We start from the raw sequence: 24,303 nt of genomic DNA, 5'->3' as shown, positions 1-24,303 counted from the left end.
TACCGGTAACTGCCTCTACCAGCAAACCGTGGACTTTGTGAAATTCCTTTTAATAGGGAAACCCTGGAATCCTTCCAAGGACATGGGCTTATCAAGTCAAAGGACTCTTCCAGTTACGTGGTAAGCAACGAAAGAGGGGAAAACAAGCGTTTCTACTACTTTTGCTATTCACTCCAAACTCCCTATTTGTCGATTATGGGCACTTATACTTCTGTACGTGTAAACATCCCAAGAGTGAATCATTTGGTGTTCTTTGTCAAGATCCAAACCTCCCACTTGTTTCAACTTTCTGGATTGGTTTTTTTTTTGTTTTTTTGAGGGGGGGGGGCTTCTTTTCTTTTCTTCTTGAACAGCTTCCCCTTCTCCCTTTGATGCAAGGGCAGAGGAAGGAAAGAAACGGTCTCACTTCATTTTACTGCATCTCAGATGTTGCAAATTAAATAATAAAGCCCTAGAAGGCCAGGGTGGGGGGAAACACACACACAGAGAGAAAGGGGCGGACAATTGACCTCTGCACCTAGACACATGGTAGTGGTTGTCCAGCCCCTCCTCTTTCCCCCCATCGTATCCTTGGCAAGGTAGGGGTGGGGGCAAAGGAGAAAAGAGAGAGAGAGAGAGCGCTCTAACTGTATAGACATATGTCTCGGTGCGTTGCTGCGCGCATGCGCGCCATTCCCCTTTCCCTCCCCTCCGCTCCTTTGCCTTCTCCAACCTGAAGTTGCTTCTGGAGCAACTCATTCGCGGCTCCGGGCGCTGCTGCAGCTGCAAGGCAGACGATGGCACCTTGGCTGAAGTTCTGCTCCTTCTTCTTCTCCCTCACTGCCTGCTTCGACGGCCCGAGGCTGGCCGTGTCCGCAGGAGGGACCAGCAGCAGCGGGGGCAGGAAGGGGACAGCGGGAGATGCTTGTGGCTGGAAGGTAAGAGAGAGAGAAAGAACAAACGAAAGAAAGAAAGAAAGAAAGACTCTTTTGTGTTTTGCTTCTTTTTTATGCGTCGGCGGTGAGGTGACTTGAGCAGGCTTTCCCCGGGGGGCTCCCTTTCCTTCCCTCTCCCTTTTTGCACGAGTTAGCAGAACTTGGGGAAAGAGGTGCCAAGAGGTCTGTCAGGAAGCGGATGCCTCGCGGAGTGGGCGAGGGAAGCCCTGGAGCTCCGCGTGCCGACGAGCTTGCAGGTGGCGCGTCTGGACTGTTGCACGGGCAGCAGCGTGCAGTGCAACCTCGCAGCAAAGGGCGGCGGGAGACATTTATGCAACGGGGGCAGCAGCTCCAATCCTCTCTCTTTCTCTGCAACTGTGTAGGCTACTTTCTCTCTCTCTCTCTCTCAGACACACACACACACACAATCACAGTTCTTTCTCTCGCCCACTCTTCTTATGAGGCCGTTGCTTTGAAGCGTTGGCATTTCTGCAACTGCGGGGATGGCTCGGTGGCGGCGGAGGTTGGCTGGATTTTCTCAGCAAAGGAACTCGGGGGAGGAGGAGAAGGAGGAGGAGGAGGGAGGGCGGCCGAGGGGAGAAGCCAACAAGTGGGAAGTCACTCAACAGGTCTTTTATCCCCTCCGCCTTCCTCTCCCCTCCTTAACTAGACCTGCCCTGGGAGAGAAGGGATAAAAGGCGATCGCTAGGGCTTTGTTATTTTAATGATCGGAGGCTGGTTTGGCTACAGGCCTAGTCATTAGACCGAAGGGGAAGCGGGGGAATGGGTGTGCTTGTAAGGTGATAAAAGAGTGTTTTAGGGCTTTACCTTTTGTCCCTGTTAGCAGCTTTTGCTAAGTTGCGAAGTTTTCTCTCCCTTCCACCCCCACCCCCATGGGTTTCCTGAGTGTGATTTGTTGTTTTATTTATGGAAAGAAAAAAAGGACTTACTTCTGCAACGCTTTTGGGGGATTTTTCTCTCCCCCCTTCCCATTCCATTTTCAGCCTTATTAAAGATTCCAGATGAACGCTTGTCGAAGGGCATGAGTGACTTTCATTGCCTCCCCCTTTTTGTTAGACTGTCACAGAGATTTCCTTGGATTCAGATCATAACATTGAGTGAGGGAAAAGTTAACAGCAACCACAACAAAAAACCAAAAAACTGGTAGAATTTGTAGGGAGTAATTGTATGTGTGCTTACAGGAAAGGGCAAGTGCCCACAAAAAAATACTTTAAAAAGGGGGGGGGGGGAGGGAGTACAAAAGAAGCCAAACGTTTGCAAAGAACTTAACTCTCCAATGGGTATATTATTTGCATCTTGAATTTTGTTAACGGATAGGTCCTGTAGGAAACTGCATTCAGCTGCTGCTTCGGTTTAGTGTTTCACATAACAAAAGTGATATTTGATTTGCATATTTTAAAGCTGCACATACATCTGGATCTGTGGGTCAACATAATGCTTGACTGATTTTGGTTTGTTTGTAATGGATATTCAGTGATCTGACAGGAAGTGAATTTTCTGATAAAACTGAGGCAAGAAAACAACAACATTCATTTAAAGTTTTTTTTTAATGCAGCCTTTTATAGATTTATGATATGGTGTGGGGGTAAACCTCTGACACGTTTTGTACTGTTAGAACCAACTTAAGGTAACTTGCTTTTAAGCACTGGGAACTTTAATCTGTATGTCAATCACTTATTGGAATGCATTTGTCTCAGATAATTTAAAATGTATACAGACCAGGATCCTGCAGTTTTTATTCTGGGGGGGGGGGGGAAGTTTTAGGGACTACACACAGAGAGCTTTTCCCAAGCATTAACTGCAGGATAAGACCCATTGTCCTGTTTGTGTATCTTGGGCTGTATGTAAGTTTTGAATAGACTTGACATACTATTAAATGACTGATGGCCCCTGTAACACATTGTCTGCTCTGGGGCAAGGCTGCCTTTGAAGTGCTACCCTGTAGGAAGTAAAAAGACTATTTGCTCTATTAAAATTCCTTGGTATTTCCTCTGTTTAACCACAGGCCACTTCCCCTCTGCCACTCTAAACACTGCAGGGACACTGACTGATTGAAAAGGCACAAGCCCTGAAGTAATTGCATCCCATTCAGACAGATATTCTTAGTGTAGCTTATTTATAATGAGTTATCATAGAAATTGAAAGATGGGTACAATTTTCCCCCTGCCTTGTTAAGATGAGAAAACAAAAATGGGCTCATTGACTTGCACAAATGTTTTCAGGTTGAGGATTGTGATATTTCTTTAGTCAATTATCTGTTGGTAGCTTGTAATTCAACCTTAAGTTTGTTTATTCAGAAGTTATGTTCCGCAGAGTGCTCTGGGAAACGTCACAGATGGTAATATTTAATAAGAGTATAAATATTTGCAGGCTAATTATGGAATAGCAAGTAGCATTCAGAGTGTGAGAGCACCAGTATTTTGATATCATAATAAGCATGTTTTTCAAATTTCTAGTTATAAAATTTAACGTTGTGCATAACTTACTATAATACCTTATGGGGGGAATTTATACGTGCGGGGGGGGGGACAACATTTTTTGGTATGGTGGAGAATAACTGAGGTCAGTGGGATTTTAGAAAGTGTGTCTATGCATATGTAAGAAATAACAAGCCGCCTCCTTGAATTTGGTGAGACTTACTTCTAAGTAGGCATTCAAAGGATTATGCTGTATGCTGTATTATAACTACGTATGGGCTAATTAAAGCTGTGGGGAAATTTTTTGAAGGCATTTTAATAAAGACTAGCTGCTATTTTCAGCAGCTTAGTCTAAAAGATGATAGGATAGGACTGAGCCCATGATTTGAACTTGCCCATTTTTGTTCTTAAAATACAAATTCTTTTTTTTTAATTTTTTTTAAATAAAATAGACTTTATTTAAGTTCAAAGTTTACAAAGAAAAATAATAATAATAATAATAATAATAATAATAATAAAGATTACAAAAATACATGAAAATAACAAAGATACATAGCATAAGTACATAGATTAACTAAACATTAACAAAGCACAAACATATATCTTATATCTCCCTTAATTTCCCTTAATTTCCCTCCTCGTACCCCACCCTCTATAGTTACCCACCCCCCTACCCCTTGTTACTTCTCAGTCTACTCCTTACTGTATTAATATCTTCTTTTCCTCCATCTGCATGCTCTATTATCTCTTCTTTATCATTAAGTTCTATTATTTAGGTCTTTAATACTCTACTAAGAGATTGGCCTTCTCAACATACAAATTCATATATTCTTTGAATAATTTCCACTTCTCCTCTCTCTCTATCTCGTTTATTCCTTTTAGTTCTTCATATTTGGATGCCAAATTATAATATGTTAGCATTTTTAAATGCCAGTCCTCTTTGCTAGGTACTTTTTGAGATTTCCAATTTCTAGCTATTAACAACCTTGCTGAGACGGTCGCATACATGATTATATGCCTATCTTTGGTCTTGATCTCTCTGTCCATCATACCCAATAGAAACAATTCTATTTTCTTCTTGAAAGAATATTTCAACATTTTCTTAAGTTCTTTATACACTATATCCCAAAATGTTTTAATTTTGTTACACTGCCACCAGATGTGAATGTACGTACCAATTTCTTTATTACAGCGCCAACATTGGTTATTTGAGTTCTTATACATCTTGGCTAGCTTCACCGGCGTCAGATGCCACCTATATTGCATTTTTAAGATATTTTCTTATATATCGTAGTTTGGTGTTAAGTAGCTGTCCCTTTTCCAGAGATTTTCCCAATTTTCAAACATAATTGGTCTCCCCAGATCTTGCCCCCATTTTATCATGGATTCCTTGGCTTGTTCTTCTTCAGTCTCCCATTTTAACAAAACATAATATAAATTTTTAATATAGCCTTTTTTCTTATCCAATAATATTTCTTCTAATTTAGACTTCTCTTTTTCAAATCCAATTTTTTTATCTTGATTAAACCTCTGATTAATTTGGAAATATTGCAACCAACTAGTTAAATAATTTTTAGTTACTCCATATTCCTTCAATTTTAATTCATTATTTTTTGCCTCTAATAAATTCTTATATGTCGGCCAAATTGAATCCATATTTCTTTTCTTTACAGACAATAATTCCAAAGGGGATAGCCACCAAGGTATCTTTGGTTCGAAATATCTTCTATATTTTGTCCAAATCCTAAACAACGATTTCCTGATGATGTTATTATTAAATACATTCTGTTTGTTTATCTTTTCTTTCATTAAATAAAAGTGCCATCCGAAGCCCAGTCCATCGCTTTCCAAATCTAATAAGTCATTATCCTTTAGTTCTATCCAATCCTTTATCCATACTAACGCTGCCGAATCATGGTATAACTCTAAATCTGGTAGCCCAAAGCCGCCTCTATCCTTGTGGTCAATTAAATTTTTATACTTAATACGGGGTTTCTTACCATTCCATATAAATCTTGATATATCCTTCTTCCATTCTTTGAACAATTTCGTCCCTCCTATTATCGGCAAATTTTGGAATAAATAAATCATTTTGGACAATACCCACATTTTTATAATCGAAATTCTGCCTAATAAAGAAATTTTTAATTTTGACCAAACCTCCAATTTATTTTTTATTTGTCTCCATTTTTCGACATAATTTTCTTGAGCCAAATCAATATTTTTTGTTGTCATTTGAATACCCAAATATTTTATTTTTTTTGAAATTTTTAATCCCGAAATCTCCTGTAATTCTGTCTTTTCTTTTTCTTCCATATTTTTGACAAGCATCTTTGTTTTATCGTAGTTTATTTTCAGGCCTGCAAGGTTACCATATTCATTTATCCTATTTAATACATTAGGAATACTAATTAAGGGATTCTCGGTAGTTATAAGTATGTCATCTGCAAAGGCTTTGACTTTATGTCTCGTTTCCCCTATCACCACCCCTTTTATTTTTTCATCTTCTCTTATATTTTTTAAGGTAAGGTCCTTACAGTAAGGATTACAAACAGATAAATGTACTTTCAGATACATGGAAGCGATATGCCAGTGTTAAGTATTGTCATTACTACTGCCACAACTGTTATTTACTTCCTGTCCAGGCTAAGGACAGGAAGCTGAATTGTGGGATGGTAGCCAAAGCAGTGGTAGAATAGTATTAGGCTGTTTTCCAGGCTACCACAAACTCTAGCATCAGTTGTTGAATGGGACAAGAGCAAGTATAGTGAGATATTACATGGATTTTAAGTACAGTGGTACCTCGGGTTAAGAACTTAATTTGTTCTGGAGGTCCGTTCTTAACCTGAAACTGTTCTTAACCTGAAGCACCACTTTAGCTAATGGGACCTCCCGCTGCTGCTGCGCCACCAGAGCACAATTTCTGTTCTTATCCTGAAGCAAAGTTCTTAACCTGAAGCGTTATTTCTGGGTTAGCGGAGTATGTAACCTGAAGCGTATGTAACCTGAGGTACCACTGTAGATAGTAAGCGCCAGGAGTCAGAAATTAATTACCGGTATGTGCAAGGATATTTTAACATTCGGATGTACTGTAAATTGCCCTGCATGTCATTGGAATTTGTAATAATCACCACCTATTTATATTTACCATTTTTATTGCACAGTTCAAGGGTTCAACGTGCTCTTCATCATGCCAGCCCTCAAAGCTGGACCAATGTTGTCCCCATTTCCCAATCCTCTCTTCCTAGGCACTTTCTCATTATTTGTGTCTTCTCCTGCTTCAGGCTTCTGCTTGGTCCAGGTTTCTTTGCCTAACCTTTTCCTTATGCCCTTCCCTTCTGCAGCATATGAATAGAGCAGACAGTAATGAGAATAGCATATGAATAGCTCAGACAGCATGAAAACCATTTAGCCATCAACTCAGGATCAGAGCAGTGAGCAGAGCATCCAGTGAAGACCTTTTGGACTGTCTGGCCACTCTGATGATGAGAGACGGATAGCAGAACAATAATAAAGGCAAATATTTGCAGCAGTTTTTGCACTTCCAATGGGAAGGCTATTCAGCTCCCTATATTAAAACTGACAGGAAATCCAGGTTTATAGATGTAGTGGTATTTCTGCACAACCCATTGGCATGCGCCTGATGGTGCAAGTGTGACAGAGCTATGGAAGCCACTTCTATAACACATTATTAGCCCAATGCAGGCATTATTTGTTCCCTTTACATAACAGCATGGGAGCAAGGAGCAGGGGTTGAGCTGAGTAGCCCCATCCCTGATTTTCACTCTTTGTAGGTCAGACCCTCGCTTGACATGTGCACATAAAGCACAAATGACTGGGTAGGGGGCTTCACATGTATAGCTGTATGCTGATGATGCACACAGGAACTTAGAATGCCTGAAGCAGTGGAAAGCATAGTCTGCGACTTGCTTAAACCCCTAAATGTATTATCCAGGTTTTCCTCCTGTAGTATTGGAGACAGGCATTTCCTGCCCAGATTCCTTTTTTTCCAAGCGTTTAGGCCTTTAAATTGCACTTGTAGACTGCAGTTGGTTGTATTTTTCACTAATAACTTTCACTATGCTCAGCATTCTGCCTACAAGAGTTACTAGTGAAAAGTACAGTTTTAGTCTTTCTTATTACTTTTCCTTGTAGGTGAACATGCCCAAGCATCTCTGCACCTTGATTAGAAGCAGGAGCCAGCGTCAACAGTAAAAGGCACAGATAAGTTAATTCTGTGCTTATAGGATTGTAAAATGTTTCCAGTTGCAACAAATACTTGCCCAGTAATCTGTTTGGATTTAATTTTTCTGAATTAACTCTAATCTTCTGTACCTTACTTCTGTTTCTAGTGATAAAAAAAAGATGTGTACTGTAGGTTCTCTTTTAAAGTTATATATTTAATGAAAGGCTTAAAAAAAACTTTTGTGTTACAGTGAATTTAGTCTCCTCTGCACATACACGCCCATTATAAAATACTTTGCCATTAAATGGACTAACAAGTACTTATCTGCAGTAAGAAGGGTTTGAGGCACAAAATGGTATTTAATTATCTTTGCATTGTTTTGTTCTCATTTTAAAGATATATTTTAAGCATTGAACACTCTCTTGCCTCTTCTACTGGTAAATAGTATGAAAAGTATATTGAGTAGTTTGCCATGAATGGACTCAGTGGTGGAGCAAAACTTGGTAGAGCATATTATCTTAGCAGGCAGTCTTAGGTTTTAATTTCTAACCCTTCTCTGTCTCCAGTGGGAGGGACTAGATATTTCTGATCTTGCTCCTGACCATATTCAGATCCAGCCAAGCACTCAGTGACTTCCCTGACTTTTTTGTATGTAGCTGTGGGAAAATTCCTGGTTGGCTGGCTATGAATTAATGAAAATCCTTACAATGCTTCGCTAATGATAGCTCCTGCGGGTTAAAAAAAATGCTATTGCCTTTTTTTAATTTGAAGGAGGTCATGGAGGTTTACAGAAACTAAGAGAAGGTAACATCTGGTTGTGCTCTGCTGATGGCTGCTTTTGTGTGAAGAAAAAAAGTTATGGTGTTTCTTCAGCATCAAACGCTTTCAAGGTGATCCTCATAAGAATTCCTTCTAAAATGTGCTCCACTCAAGCTGTGAGTTCTAATTAATAGTACTCTCCATTCTGAAATGCTGGATCTTACTGTTAAACTCCCAAATTTCTAATACTTTAATCCCAAAGGATTACTAAACTATACTGGTTTGATAATTTATGTAGTAGACAGTTGAGTTGTTGTTGTTTTTTAAAGCCCCCCCCTTAAGACGTTTGAGTGCCCTTAAAATGATAAAATAGTCAGTATGAATGTCCAAGCTATAATTGGCCTTAAGCAAGACTGAAATAAGGGTGGATAGTAAAGTGTCTTTTTCCTTGTGTGCCCAGTTATGCTCTTTGAAATCCACCGAGGGCATCTACTTAATGATACCATCTGGGTTTCTGGTTCAGCCAGGAATTTGCATAAAGAGTGGTGCTCATGATGGATGTCTTCCAAATATGGAAATCCTCCGGTACTCTAAAAGAGGGGTGAGTATTCCCCACTTTAGGGCCTGTTCTGGACCCCAAGCCTCCCACCAATTTTGTTAGCTGCAAAAAGAAGAACATAGACACAGCATTCAGGTAGGTAGAGTTCTGTGCCCTAATGGAGATGGCAAATTGTCCCCTTCCCAGTAATCCAAGCAATCATTTGATTTAAAAAGGGGATTAAACCTCCTCCTTTGCTGATCTGTGTGGATCAGTTGAGGAGTGGAGCTGTGAGCTTGTATGTGCTTTTATGCATGCGAGAAGGTGCACCCACTTTTGTCCACACACAACACTGGTATGTGGCCCCTGAGGGTTCAGTGGGCTTGAACCTTGATGTCATTACGCCTGTTAGAAACTCTGAAGAGCTACTGCTAGTCAGTGTAGACCAGGATGAGGAATCTGCCCTATACCTCACAGGCCAAACCTGACAGGTGGGTGAGGCAACTCACCTGTCAATTACCTAACACCACAGTGACATCAGGCGATGATAGTCGAGACTTCAAAGCACCACACAGCTCTTGCAGAGAGCTCTGTCCTACGCTTTGGGCCCCTGCTGGTCAACAGTGATTGATGGGTGGAGATTTCAAGGCTGCTTTCAGCAGGGGCCGACTTTGCAACCAAGTTCCCTGTCTCTTGTCCGCCCAAACATGATGTTATAGTGTTGCATTATTGAAGAAAGGTAGGGTATAAATAAATGTTAGAAAATAATAATAGACCCTGTGCCATATTAAGCATGGAAGAAGCTGGTCTGAGAAGATTGGGGTGGGTGGGAAGTAGCACACACACACACACACACACTTTAACATCTGCAAGAAGCCATTGGGAATGATCATTGGGAAATTTGGAGCATGGTGTCACCAGTGTGCCAGTGACATGCACCTCTACTTCTCCGTAACTCCATAATAGTTGTGCAAGTCCTGGACCAGGGTCTGAATGGAGTGGTGGGCTGGATGAGCGGCCAGTAAACTGAGTTTGAAGCCTGAGAAGACAGAGGCTCTGTGTGTGGGCAGGTGGTTCACATTCTCATTTCTCTGAAAGAGCAGGTATGCACCTTTGTATTAGTAGTCCAAGTGACATCTGCGTCTAGGAGTACAGCTTTGTCCAGTGTGACAGCCAAGGCCGTATCTGGATTGGAATAGCTTGGCCACTGCTCATGTCCACTTGAATGCTGCCTAATTGTAGAGGTGAAATTTTAAAATAGTGCTGCTTGGTGTATATGGGAGAAGGGGTTATTAGAGAAGGGGTAGTGTGGTGCTTCATGGTATGTGACGGGATGTAGATGCTGCATTTAGACTACAGTGCTCAAGCTGTTTATGCAGGTGTGTTTGCATGCCACCTAAGTTTAACTGACGTTTACTGTGTCATCTAGCATAGCTTTCTTCAATATCGTTTCTCATGATACAGTTCCTGTGGTCCCATCTTCCTAGCATTTTCAGACAGGTAGCTAAGTTAGTTTGCAGCAGCAAAAACAATGAAGAAAATTGTGGCAGCTTCAAAGACTGGCAGATTTATTGCGGCATAAGCTCTATAAGCTCTAGTCCACAAACTTTATGTCATAATTAATCTGTTAGTCTTTAAGATGCCACAGGTCTCTTTGTGGTTCTTCCTGCCATGAAATCCAAATATTTCTTGGTTAGAATGCATGTTACTTTTTGCAACCAGGAAAACTTTCAACCACTTACTAAATGCTACCATGCACAATGTGTTGCAAATAATGCATTCTAGCGGTACATAAATTATTTTTATTGGAAATAAAGGGTGCATCATCAGTCCAGTGGTAATTTCATTAGACTCCAGGTTCATTTTGCAAGTGAAATTTCAGCAAGGTCTGCTAAAGTTGCAGAAACATTCAAAGAACCTTTAATAATGGCAAGTAAGGATCTTTGCTTTGCATCTCATCTCAAATGTAGCATCTCCATCAACACAGTATCCTGTAACAAATACTCTTGTGTCTGGTATGCTATTGATGTGGACTTAAGGGGCATTCCAAAATACCAACACTCTTTTGTTTTTGTTTTGCAGCCCCAAAATGCACTGGTGCATTTGTCACAATCAAGGAAATCATAGCAATTGTTAGACCTATAGTACAGAGTTGCAAAAGTACAGCATAAACCTTGTCAGTTAGTAGTGCAATAATACATTCAATTATATATATATGTATGTAAAGAAACTTTGTCACACATTCCTCTCCATTAATATGATCCTGGGTTTATGCTTGATGAGTTAATGTTCCGTAATTACTTAAACGTCATTACACTTATACTCCAACTCCTGACCAAAATAAGGTGCAAATCACAAAAAGAGGTTAAAGTGTCAGTAAACTCTGTCCCTTAACAGGTGACAAGCTCTTAATGTGTGGTGTTGCAGAACAACAGCAGAAACAAAAACCCTCCTATCTTTTATTCATAAGTTCAGGATAATACCAGAGGGTACAGCTTAGGTATCTCCAAATAGTTGCATTTCTAAGTTTAATTCACTAATCATGCCATTGACTTTTTGAGTAAGGACCACTAGCTGTGAAATGTCATGCAGAGTTTTTAAATGGAACATTCAGTTCGCTAAAGAATGAGCTGCAAAGACAGAACTTTCTCTTTATGGCTGTTAGCAGTAAATGCAAGAATCAAAGCCACAAACTGAATGAAAGGCTAAAACCCCTGTATTATTCAACAGTTTTAATAGGTATGAATAACTATGTTCATTCCACCTTTGTGATATTGGGCATGTGTGTGTTCCTTGTTTTCCTTTTCCTTTCAGAATTTTGCTGTATGCAGCGTTGTTTTTGTGATAGGTTAGTGTTTCTATTCAGTGCTTTAAAAATCTGCTGGTTTAAAATCAGAGTTAAGGCTGTCTCTTGTTGCTCAAGTTCTACAAAACAGGGAAATAGGAAAATAATACTGATGCCTTTGCTGACTTGCCCTATGATGAGCATTGATGTTGTGCAATGTCCTAAATTGTGCTTGCTTATGGCTTACCTTACATGCACCCGCAAGTTCCCTTGGTCTTTCAGGCCCAATTCCAGATGGAATGATGGAGTGCCTTCGACCAGCAAGAGTGTCCCATATTGTCTTGGCTCTGCATTGCCTTATGAAACATTTGACCCTTACTGCATTGCTAAAGGAATCCTCCTGTGAGTTGACCCCTGGTTGTTTGTTCCTTATATCAGTATCTGGCGGGATGGGTTAATGTTAGAGATTGAGCCACCTTTTAGCACCCTTCGTCCTCCTTGCGACAGAGAAGCTTTTCATGTGTCACTACAGAAGACTGAATGACAAAGAGATTAAAATTCTCTTATTCTGGATTTGGACCTGCAACCTGAAGAATGAAAGCAATATACTCATTCACTGCTCACAAACAAATGTTGTTTGCAATTCATGGTTTGTCTGGAGCAAGAGAAACCATGTTCAAGTGACATACTAGGCCAAGCCGTAGCTTAACTCATGGCCGCACAGCAAGAGGAAGACTTATAGGAGGAGTGCAGTAGCCACAGTCTCTCTGCGGGGACACAGTGTTTGCATGTTTGTGCTAAGCCATGGTTCAGCTTAGCATGATGTGCAAACCTGGCCTTAGTGTTTTGTGCACTAGAGTTGATGCACCTGTGGTGTCAGTCAAAGTTTTTACTTTTAGAGAAATGGAGGAGGAAGTTGAAATCCTGAAGAACAGCAAATCTAGTGTGTGCTAAACCTTCACCTTCTTTCCCCTGTCAAAATATGGCTAAAATCTGCAGTGATTTACTTAAGACGAGTGCCAGAGAATTGAGTCTCTGCCTTGTAAATGGGTATCACTGGAGCATTTGGAAGTTAGTCCTGTTCATGTCATATTCTGGTACATGTTGTTCCAACTGTACAGGTGAAGCTTGTAACCTCATGTTAATGGCATAGCACCAGTTAACATAGTTGGAAGCACTTCATCCTGTAAATTTTATGGCCATGGCTTCCAATTTACTAAGCTCTCTCATTTCTTTATTTTCATTTGCTACTTGCAAATAGCAAGGTCTGGATGAAAGTTTTTTTATAGTAAGAATTACAGTGGTACCTTGGTTTAAGAACAGCCCTGTTTACAAACTATTTGGTTTACGAACTCCGCAAAACCGGAAGTAGTGTCCCAGTTTGCGAACTTTAACCTTGGTCTAAAAACGGTGGAAGGGCACCGCCTCGGTTTAAGAACGGTTTCGGTTTAAGAACAGACTTCCGGAATGGATTAAATTCGTAAACTGAGGTACCACTGTATTAACAGGAGGTTTTATATACAGAAAGTAATTAAATATAAATTAATTACTGGTATTTGCAAAATTCCTAATTTTGGTGAGTATGACAATGTATTTCTGGTTACAGGTGGGTAGCCGTGTTCGTCTGCCATAGTCGAAACAAAATAGAAAATACTTTCCAGTAGCACCTTAGAGACCAACTGAGTTTGTTCTTGGTATGAGCTTTCGTGTGCATGCACACTTTTTTATAGTAAGAATCTGAAGAAGTGTGCATGCACACGAAAGCTCATACCAAGAACAAACTCAGTTGGTCTCTAAGGTGCTACTGGAAAGAATTTCCTATTTTGTTTCGACTATGGCAGACCAACCCACCTGTAACTGGAACTATGGAAGGCACTACATTGAGCCGCATGAAATGGAAGTCCATCAAAGGTATCTGAAGAAGTGTGCATGCACACGAAAGCTCATACCAAGAACAAACTCAGTTGGTCTCTAAGGTGCTACTGGGAAGAATTTTCTAATGTATTTCTGGTAAAAGGAAACCAGGAGGGTAATTGGCAAGAATAAAAACTTTGATTTGTTTTAAAAAGAAAACAGTCTTGATGATCTTAAATTTTCTGCTGTAGTTCTTTGTAGCTAGACTGAAACTCACCTTCTGCCCAAATTTGTTCTAATCTAGTTACATGGAACTTTTATTATTGCCAAATGGCTCAAATAATATCAAGGGCTTTTGAATTTAATTTTTTTGAATTCAAGTTGTGGGTCTGTTTAAGCGATCTCTCTTATTCTCTTTCCCCATTGATCAAAGTAGAGAAACCTGTGCCTCTGTTTTTGTTGCACACATTGACAGTCTATGGATAACATTACATTTTTTCAGCATGAAACTGAACACTCTAAATCCCTAAAGCAGTCTCAAATGTATGGTTAATAAAAGAATTTATTGTACTGGATGTCATCTGTTATATCACTCTGTGAACAAACCTGGCAGTGAGTGGACAGGAAATATTTCCATTTCAAATCACTACAATCTTTTATGGTCTAGGGCAAAAGTGTCTAATTTCAGCAAAGTCACTGAATAGTGTGTAATGAAGGCATTTTAGTTGATTAAATGCATGTTATCACTTTTCAAACAACATTAGGATGTTTTCTTCCCCCTCTGTGCTTTTAACAGAAGCGAATATTTCTGTACATATTATATGTGTTCTGTCTGCATTACTGAGCGCTAGAAATATGTTTTTCCCCCATTGGCAGAGAGAATAGTATGTATTTCCAGATAAACAATTGGGCATTCCCAGGAGGTTAGCAAGAAGATAAGCTTGTGAACCATAGCCAAAGCACTTCGTAGTTTTAAAGGGCTGCTTTTGTAATCAGCTACTTCCTCAATGGAGAAGCTTGAGGAGTTGCTCCTGTGTAGTGATTGCTGTGTACTTGGCACGCTGTTTTAACTGCAGACTGCTTCCACACACACCCCTCCCTCCACCTTGCCCTGGATGCCAAGTGCAAAATCTTTGCGAATGACAGACATTTGCGTGGAAACTAAATGCAGTCACAATGTAGAACTTGGAAACGCAGGTCAGGTTTAATAAGGTGCCTTAGCCTTTGCAGGCAAAGGGTCCTGGGGCCATTCTGTGGCATCTCCAGTTAAAGCAATCTTGAGTAGTAGGGCCAGGAAAAGTGTCTTTCTGAGACCTTGGAGAGCGTGTGCCCCACCTGGAATGGACACATGTGCTTTTGTGTCCAAATGAGCTGACCTTAACTGAGATGAATACAGAAAATGTTTTGCCTTCTTGATCTTGGCCAGTAATGGGGAATTACAAAAATAGTTGATTCTGTTGTTTGATACCTCCTAACATGATGGTTTTGAGAGGACAGTGGGATTTCGATCTTCCCTGTCCTACAGACCTATTGTCATACCTATTTTCATGGGGCAAGAACTCTTTTGGATGTTGATATGACTGCCTAGAAGTAAACAACAACAACAACAACAACAACACACACACACATATTATGGGGATAGATTTGTTTTGTTTTAAAATATTCAAAATGCTGCCATGTGCGGCTTTCCTGTTCAGTGGTGTGTGACGGAAAAGTTTGTTTTGCTGGGCAGGTTGGGTCACCAAGTGTTTTCTTTTTCCCTGCCAGCAAACGGTAGCTTCTGATTGTCCGGGGTTCCAGGAGGGGGAGTTGAAAAGAAGAGGATTATGAGAGACATGTTGTTGTTTTTTGGTTGGGATTGAGGTTGGGAGAGAGGGAGTGAGTTGAGAGGAGAGAGAGTTGGTTTTGGGTAGAAACATCTACTCTGAGGAATATATCACAAACTAGAGAAAGGAGTCTCTGAGCTTAGTATGAAGGACAGTGTGTGGTGTCCTGTAAGAGTAATAGGCCAGGAATTAACTGGGAGTCTGGGGAGGCTGAGGCTGAGGCTGAGGCAGGAGAAGTAGAAGCTGTGAGGATACAGTCTACTTAGGTCTCATTCCAGTCAGGAGGGGAGAGATTCTTCTACGAAAAGAGAAGACTCCCAAACCAGTTAAGTGTGGTGTGGTGATCCCTTGAGTCTGTTACTTGGAGTACCTCAGGAGTAGGGGTGTCTAAGGCAGGCATAGGAAACTCAGCCCTCCAGATGTTTTGGGACTACAACTCCCATCATCCCTACCTAACAGGACTAGTAGTCAGGGATGATGGGAATTGTAGTTCCAAAACATCTGGAGGGCTGAGTTTGCCTATGCCTGGTCTAAGGGGTGTGGAAGTACCACCTTGTTTAACTACCAAAGTATTAAGCGGTAACAGCTGTACAACAACTGAGAAAGAACTGAAGTGAAATAACACTATAATCTGAAGTATCTTATGTTTTACCCACTTTGTGTCATAAACTTCCTTTGTTTAATAAAATCTTTCTTGTTATTTGATCAAATCCTGCCTGAGACTCCAAATTTCCCTCACACAAGTCCCCCACAAGATAATCTGGGGTAGTTTGTAGGAATTCATGGAACTGGTGTTCTGTGAGGTAGGTGCACTATATTTAAGTGAGGGCGGGCCCAATGGGACCGGGGGGCGGGGAGTGCCTTTGCGCATGGTGCAACCAGCTCTTGGCTCTCCTGCAGAACATGAGGTTCTCCCAAACCTTGATACTCCCTCTTGTGACTGGGTGGTACTACATAAAAAACGACACTTTGAAAATTGATGTTGAAGGCAACAGGGTGGATGCTGATTCAGATTGAGGCAGAGGCACTGGGTGGAGGGTAGTTTTAACCCTCCCAGTGCTGTTTTGCCACTCTTAATTCCACACCTTCCTTGTCTCATAGCTGCCCTTTGCCCAAGGAAAGCAAACTTAAGTACCACAATCGGAATGTCTTTAAATACAGGTGCTACTGGAAAGAATTTTCTATTTTGTTTCGACTATGGCAGACCAACACGGCTACTACCTGTAACTTTAAATACAGACTTCATCAGGCCTGGTGTCATAGTTTGGCATCTACTGATAGGGATTTTCCCTATAGGTTTTAACTGCCATGTCGCTTCTAAAGAAAGAGAGCTGTCCTCTAGTTTATGATGCATGATTGTCTTACATAAGCCAATATATATGAGATGCATTTCATTAATATATGTTCAGGCTGCCCATCAGAGTGTTGTGCACAATTAAAAAATAAACACACAAACTCAGCAAGCAGAACTGAAAAAGGCAGCATAACAGTTCAGCATAAAAGTAGGGCCTATACTGGAGCAAATAACGCCTAATTAAAATGTCCCCAATGAGTACCTAAATAATGACACAATTGGTGAGCTTTCCTGGGGTGGGCATTACGTAAATGGACATGCCAATCTTACATGTTGGTGTGTATTAAAATATTTTTAGTCTGGCTCTCATACTTTTGGATACCAGGGTGGTATATAATGAGCCTGTTAAAATAACATTAAACAATAAGACCAGACCTTCATTATATACAATTTAGAGGCGGCTACAATCATACAGCAGAAAAACCAACATAACTTAGAAATGCTTGGAGAAAAACAAGTTTTCATCTGTGTGTGCATAGCAAACTATAGTTGCTTTTACTTGCTGACTCCCCGTTTAACTCCTTATCATACAGATAAGTGAATTACTAAAGCTTCTTTGTTAGAACTATGAAATTCATTTTCTATTCTTTTTCTTATCCAGATATGGGCAGGAAGTGGGTGGGTGGAAGTGCTGCAGTTGAGTTGGAGAGCACATGCTCTACACCAGGCATAGGCAAACTCGGCCCTCCAGTTGTTTTGAGACTACAATTCCCATCATCCCTGACCACTGGTCCTGTTAGCTAAGGATGATGGGAATTGTAGTCACAGAACATCTGGAAGGCCGAGTTTGCCTATGCCTGCTCTACACGCAGATGATTTCAGGTTCGATCCCTGGCATCTCCAGTTAAAAAGAGTAGGTAACTGGTGGTGGGAAAGACCTCTGCCTAAAACTCTGGAGAGCCATTGCTAGTCAGTGTAAGCAGAAATAGGCTTGGTGAACAAGTATCCTGATGTGGTAGAAGGCAACTTCCTAACGTCTTGATGGGGTACATAAATTTGACACAAGCTCTGTTGCCAGACTTCCAATCCAATAGGTTAGGCACACAAGGGGTCATCACTGGAAGGAAAAGGGAGATAGGGAGATCAGTTGGAAAAGGTCTGAATGGAAGTTTGGTGTTTTAAAACTTGTGTTTCTATTTTTTAATCTCTTATTTTTTTTTTGCTTTATTATATTTTTCAACTTCAAACATCCGCCAAGGCATCGAACTGGAAGTTTGTCTTTTCACCTTCAGATATTCCTGTACTTCCCAGTTTTCCTTGTATGAAAAGGAGACTTTTGTTTCTAGCCAGTGGGGATAGTTCTGCAGCGGTGGGACAGGAATTTATATATATATATATATATATATATATACATATATATATATATATATGTATATGTAAATTTGAAGACACAAAGCACACAGTTGCAGTGTGTGTTTCTTCTTGATCTTTGCATTCCTTCCCCTGAAATCTCTTCCAACTTCTTAGTATGGTATCAGTATTAAGAAAACTAATGATGGAATTTGCATTCAGCGCCCCCCCCCCCCCCGCTCCTGAAATGTGCATACTTCATTTTCTCCCATTCCTGAGGAATCTATTGAAACCATCTGTTGGCCCATCTCCAGGTGCTTGCTAAGGTTTTAGAGACTGAGGCTGCATGCCACACTTCCTGTGCTCCTCTAACCTATGTTTATACCTAAGTGGATAGTAAGCGGAACTGTCAATATTGAAATTATTTATCATTTCTCTGCAAAGACTGCTAGGAGAAAAATGTTTTGAGCTGCATTCCTTTACACTCTTACTTGGGAGTAACTACACTGAGGTTGATTAGCCTTTTTTCTGAGTAAACTTGCATAGGTTTCATTGTTAACGACTTGCTTAGAACAATGGAGATGTTTCTACTCATTATAATGTATCTAAATTACCACCCGTACAAAATAGTAAACCTTGTTTTTCTTGGGATAGTGTAGAAAAGAGTCTCTAATTTCATTTCTGATTTCAATCATGCACGTCCTAGTTTTTTTCCTGCACTTCCCACCCCCTTCCCGCCCACAGACTATACTCCTGCTATCAAGATAGTACAGCTTTTATGGTATGCATGTTAGCTTGATACGCTCATAAGACTTCTTGCTTTTGTTGAAAGTGACATATCAGTTTGGACGTCTCCTAGCAAGCGACTTGCATAACAATAAAAATGTGGCAGTCCAAGCCTGTTCAGAACATCTCTACTTGCAAAAGGCTTGAAAAAAACAAGTGTAGTGTTGTCATTTTGGCAAGTGGAGCTCTGCTAATTTCCAAGCTTAATGGAAGACTTCAGAGGGCACATGCTGTGTAGGCTAAGCTAGGGGTTGCCACTCTGTTCGGGCTCATGGGCACTCTTGCAAACTGGAGAAGCTATCATGAACGCACACATACACACACACTACAACATGCATGGCAGCCACAAATACATGCATGCACACCCGCTTCCCCCATGCAATCAGGCTTTTGTTCCCCCCCCCCCCAGGGTCTTGTTTCCCCCACCCCTCCCTGCAGAAATTAGGCTTGAAGCAAGCTTTAAGTGTGGACTGGCGGGGAGCATTTTTGCTGCCAGGGAGGTTATAACTGGAGAGAGTTCCCCCTGTAGCTGTGTCCCCCTGAAATTACCCTCTGTGCTGCAGCTGGGCTTGCATAAAGCTGCTTATTGGCTACAATAGAATTTGCTACATGGGCACCGCTTTGGTGACCCTTGGGCTTAACCTTCTGTTGCAGGTGGTACCTTGTGCTTTTTAAAATCATGCTGTCCTTAGATAAGCCACTGTGAGGCACAACCTGCCAACAGTGTGATTAAGATAGGGCTGTTAATGACTGGTTAATTATGAGCCTTTGCTTCCCCAGCTACTCTGCTACAAAGATGTTTGTACTGTGTTTAATCTAGCATTAAAGGCTCAGCAATAAGCAACAAGGAGGTTTAAAAAACCTTAAATACTGAAAGTGCAATTTTCAAAAAACTTTTGTTTTGCTTATTTTACAGTGCAGATTAAATAAAATAAATATTGAATTCCTCAACATGCATTTATTGAGGAATTCAAGCCCTGCTTGCTACAGCATGTTGGAGACTCATTTGTGCTGTCACACAACTGCTGGGTCAGTTCTTCAATTGCTTTAGTAGCCTGTTTACCACTTCTCTAAGCAGTTCCGGCTGTGTTTCAAATACAGCAGCCATGTGCATGGGGCATACTGAATTGTTATTAGGGCAAGCAACAATACCACTCAAGAAGTGCAAGAACTGTCCCTAGGTTTCCATAAAAGGTGGAACAATAGGATTGGAAACACACTATGCCTTGTTGCTTTGATAGAGTATATCATCCAGTTATCACGGGAACAGTCCTGTCCCATATTTTAGCAATATGACTGTAAAACATAACTTTTACCAGGGATCTCTTTAAAAATACACACACATCTATTTCTCTACAAAATGAGACTTTCATAGATCATATTTGGTTCTTTCCCATATTTCTTTCCTGTTAGAGACCCAATATCTCACTATATGCTCTGTTTTGTCTTAAATCACAGAGGAATCTTAATGGGCCACACCTGTCTCTTTGTATCAGCAGGGTTTTAGCGTTCCGTTCTTTTTTGGAAACCAACACCTGCTAGCTGCAGCACAGCAGGAATACTTGCTGCTCTTTTATTCTGAAGCAGTCTGCCTGGGTAAGGATTCCAAAAACCTTTACAATATGCCTTTTTCTATGCATAGCTCGATAAGGAGTGGCTCTAACAACTTAACACCAACAGGTATGCTCAAAAATTAGAAATGTTTACACACAATGAGCAGACCTAGATCCAGTTGTATGAACATTCCACCTCCTTTTATGTACGTTTTTAGAACACTGCATTTAAACTGAAAATTGACATTTTTCTTAGTGCAGTGCATCAGTTTATCTCAGGCTTCCTCAACCTTGGCCCTCCAGATGTTTTGAGACTACAATTCCCATCATCCCTAACCACTGGTCCTGCTAGCTAGGGATCATGGGAGTTGTAGGCCAAAAACATCAGGAGGGCCAAGGTTGAGGAAGCCTGGTTTATCTCCTTGGAAAACAGTACCTTTTGCACAGGAAGAGGCCACTGAAAAGAAGCAAAACAAACATTTTCCTGTTACCTAGATAGAATATATAGGTTGGGATCCAAAGAGCTACCTTGGACAGACCCAATACTTGACCTCTAGGATTTGTAAGTTTGAGCAGCAGTCGTCTCGCGGACTGCTTTTGAAAGTGCTCTCTTACAAAATGGTGTGCTTTGTGGCAGTGCTATTTTTCTAGAAAAAGAGGTTCTAGAACTCACCATGAACGCCTCCCTCTTTCTCTTAGAATGGCAATGGCACCCATCTGAGAGGTGCTGAGTTCCCCCTGAAAAAAGCCTTGCTATGTGGCATGGTAGGCTGTTTCTTGAGGAACATGTACTCAGACATTGTATATGCATTACATATGTAAGGCACAATCCAGGCAGAGTTAATCATTTGTAAATTTTGTTGAGTTTAATGGGTGAAGCATTCCCCTACTGAAATAAAATCAATGGGCTGGATTATGCTTGTACTTTTTAGTTAGAAGACTTCTAAACAAATGTATTTTTTTCAGTTTTAAAAGAAGTTGGAAGTTGGAAGGAAAGGGACTAAAATACAAAAGATGCAATGTGCTTAGAGAAAAGAATTCTTTGGCATTCAGTTATAAACTTAATCTTCTCGGTCACAATTTTGCCTAATGATCATGCCAAATTATTTGAAAACATTTCTGTTGCCTAATTCAGCGGCCCTGTTAGCACTTAACAATAGTTCTGTGTTATGTACAGGAGTCTTCCTTTATCCTCCTATTGGTGCAGTTATAAAGAGAATATGCACCTCCTTTTTCAACTAGCAGCTGCTTGCCGTTAGGATCAAGCCCCAGGAACTGTGGTTAATGTTAACAACAGTGTATTAAAAACAACCCAGGATCTTTAACTATGGTCAGTTACCATGGAAAATGAAAGCAAATGCTTCTGATCTCCTCCTTATAACCATGCTGATAAAGGAGAAGGAAGAAAGGCTCTTAAAATAAAAAGCAGGGGACTGAAGGGTAAGGGTGTTGCAATGATAACACAAATTTTCTATTTCCCTTGCTGAAATAGCCCTTGCTCATGGGGGTGGGGCTTTGATGACATACATTTGGTGTTGGGACAAAGAAAATGGGGGTGCTGCTGACATGCCACCTGCCTTTAGTCTCACAATGGAGTGGGTTGAAAGTTGGACACAGTGTCTGCAGGGCCAGGTCTAGAGAGTAAATACTTCAGCTCCCTGTCAGTTATGCTGTAGGATGCTGCAAGGCTCCATCTTGTTTCCAGTGTTGTTCAACATAGATACAAAACTGTCAGGGACAGTCGTCAAGAGGTTTGGAGCCCACCTTTATTCCTCTCTTACATCGAAATTAAGTGTGGCTGTGCAAGTCCTTACTTGTTGGCTGGGTGCTGTCCAGTAAGCAGAGGCAAAATCCTGATAAGACAGATGCCTTGTTGGTGGCTGGCTGGCTCCTGACTCTTGGAATTAGGTGGTCTTAATGGAGTCCCCACCCAAAGGAAAAGGTGCATAGTGTGAGGTATGCCTTGATCCACTACTGATGCTGGAGGTCTAGGTGGCCAACCACACTGGTTATTAACACGTTTTATCATCTATCTACCTGCTCACTCACTCAGATCTTCCAGTGAGTCTCTTCTGCTTGTCAAAACAAAATAAAAAAATAAAAAATCCTTCCAGTAGCACCTTAGAGACCAACTAAGTTTGTTCTTCTGCTTGTGTTGAACTTGTGACAGCCAGGAGGATTTTCTGTCCTGTTACTTCTAAAAGCTCCCCTATTAGATATATGAGATAAGGTAAATCCCTACTGCTCTTGGTTCTTGGCACTTGCTTAAAAGTTTGCTTTTTCTCCTGCATCTTTGTTGGTGATTAATACCAGTGTGTGGAGTTTATCCTAACTGCTGCATTTATTCTATTCTGAAAGCTTTATTTAACTACATTGTGACTTTTATGAAAGCCAATATAAATTATTTTATGTAGATAAATAAATGCTCCTTATTTACCTCGCTTAACTGTTAAGTTCATTGCTCTGAATTCTTGTGATTGGAGAGGAGGGGGCAGGCAGGAGAAATCCCTGTAATCTCCAAGAGAATTTGGAAGGAGAATGTGTAGCATCTGGCATTGTGAAAGAAAAGGAAGTATCTAGTGACTAGATCAGGTCGCCAGGAAGATTACTTCCTGGAAGGTTGTATTGTGCTCTCAGGAAGTCAAAACATTAACTGTGTTAACATGAGAACAAAGGGGTTTTTTCCCATTCCAAAGGAAGAAACTAATAGATATAACAGACAACATAGTGTATTAGCGGAAAAGGACAAATTGTTCAAGAGTAATGCCCTAATACCTATATTTATCCCTTTCCCCCCCCTTAAATTAAGAAGAAACTGAAATAGCTGATTTTTGACACAGTATGCTTTGTGGGGAGGAGGAATAGGTGAGATGTATTGCCTGTATTGCAGCCTTGCCCAACCTGTGCTGCCTGGGGCTGATGGTGGCTCTTTTCTAACTCTAAAGCGTGCAGAGGCTACCAAGTTGGCGAAGGATGCAGAAGCGGCCCATGGAGGCTGTTTAACCGGCCCACAAGCCGCCACTGAGCCGCCTGCTTGGCGATGCCCCACATACTGGGCTAAACCGGCATGGCGTGGCGCGGGGACTCTCTTTCACAGCTCCAGAAATTGCTTCTGCGCATGCCCAGATGCCAAAAATCGCTTCTGCGCAGGTGCAATTTCTGTTGTCTGGGCATGCGCAGAAGCAATTTCCAGTGCTGTGGACATGTTGTTGTTGTTCAGTCGTTCAGTCGTGTCCGACTCTTCGTGACCCCATGGACCAGAGCACGCCAGGCACGCCTGTCCTTCACTGCCTCTCGCAGTTTGGCCAAACTCATGTTAGTAGCCTCGAGAACACTGTCCAACCATCTCATCCTCTGTCGTCCCCTTCTCCTTGTGCCCTCCATCTTTCCCAACATCAGGGTCTTTTCTAGGGAGTCTTCTCTTCTCATGAGGTGGCCAAAGTACTGGAGCCTCAACTTCAGGATCTGTCCTTCTAGTGAGCACTCAGGGCTGATTTCTTTGAGAATGGATAGGTTTGATCTTCTTGCAGTCCATGGGACTCTCAAGAGTCTCCTCCAGCACCATAATTAAAAAGCATCAATTCTTCGGCGATCACCCTTCTTTGTGCTGTCGATCAGCCTGTGCTGTGGACATGCACAGATGCAATTTCCGACGTTGCACTGCGCCAGCCCGGCCCACGGAGGATCTCCGCGAGAGTGATCCGGCCCATGCCCGGTAAGCCTTGCTGACCCCTGAGTTAATGTACTGTAGTAGTGGGTGCTGTTTGAGTAGCAGATGTCAAAACCTTACACAGCTATGAAGCATCCTTGTGTCAACCACTTCTCAGTCTACTCTGCCTCAAGAGGGAGGGGGGAATCCGTTCTGTGGCTCCTTTAACACTTAAAATCATTTATTATATGGCATAAGCTTTCATGGACTTGGGCCTGCTTTATTGGATCCATGAAGTGGTTGTTGTGAGGATAAAATGGCAGAAAACCCATATAGACTGGATTGAATTCAAAGTTTCCATGCCATTCGCA

At 41.2% G+C, this 24,303-nt stretch overlaps 1 protein-coding gene across 2 annotated transcripts in view; it reads left to right on the top strand.

Annotated features, from left to right (window-relative positions):
* The first annotated feature begins 645 nt into the window (after positions 1–645).
* Positions 646–24,303, top strand: part of IL17RD (interleukin 17 receptor D) — a 49,382-nt gene continuing 25,724 nt past the window's right edge. The window contains exon 1 of one of the 2 annotated variants that reach the window (XM_033140962.1): positions 646–917. In XM_033140962.1, the coding sequence (XP_032996853.1) occupies positions 777–917 (141 nt within the window). In that variant the 5' untranslated portion in view covers positions 646–776. The remainder of the gene's footprint in view (positions 918–24,303) is intronic. The other variant, XM_033140961.1, reaches the window with a different exon arrangement.

This window comes from Lacerta agilis, chromosome 2 (assembly GCF_009819535.1).
Source record: "Lacerta agilis isolate rLacAgi1 chromosome 2, rLacAgi1.pri, whole genome shotgun sequence".
NCBI lineage: Eukaryota > Metazoa > Chordata > Lepidosauria > Squamata > Lacertidae > Lacerta > Lacerta agilis.
This window is presented reverse-complemented; position numbering and strand designations above follow the sequence as displayed.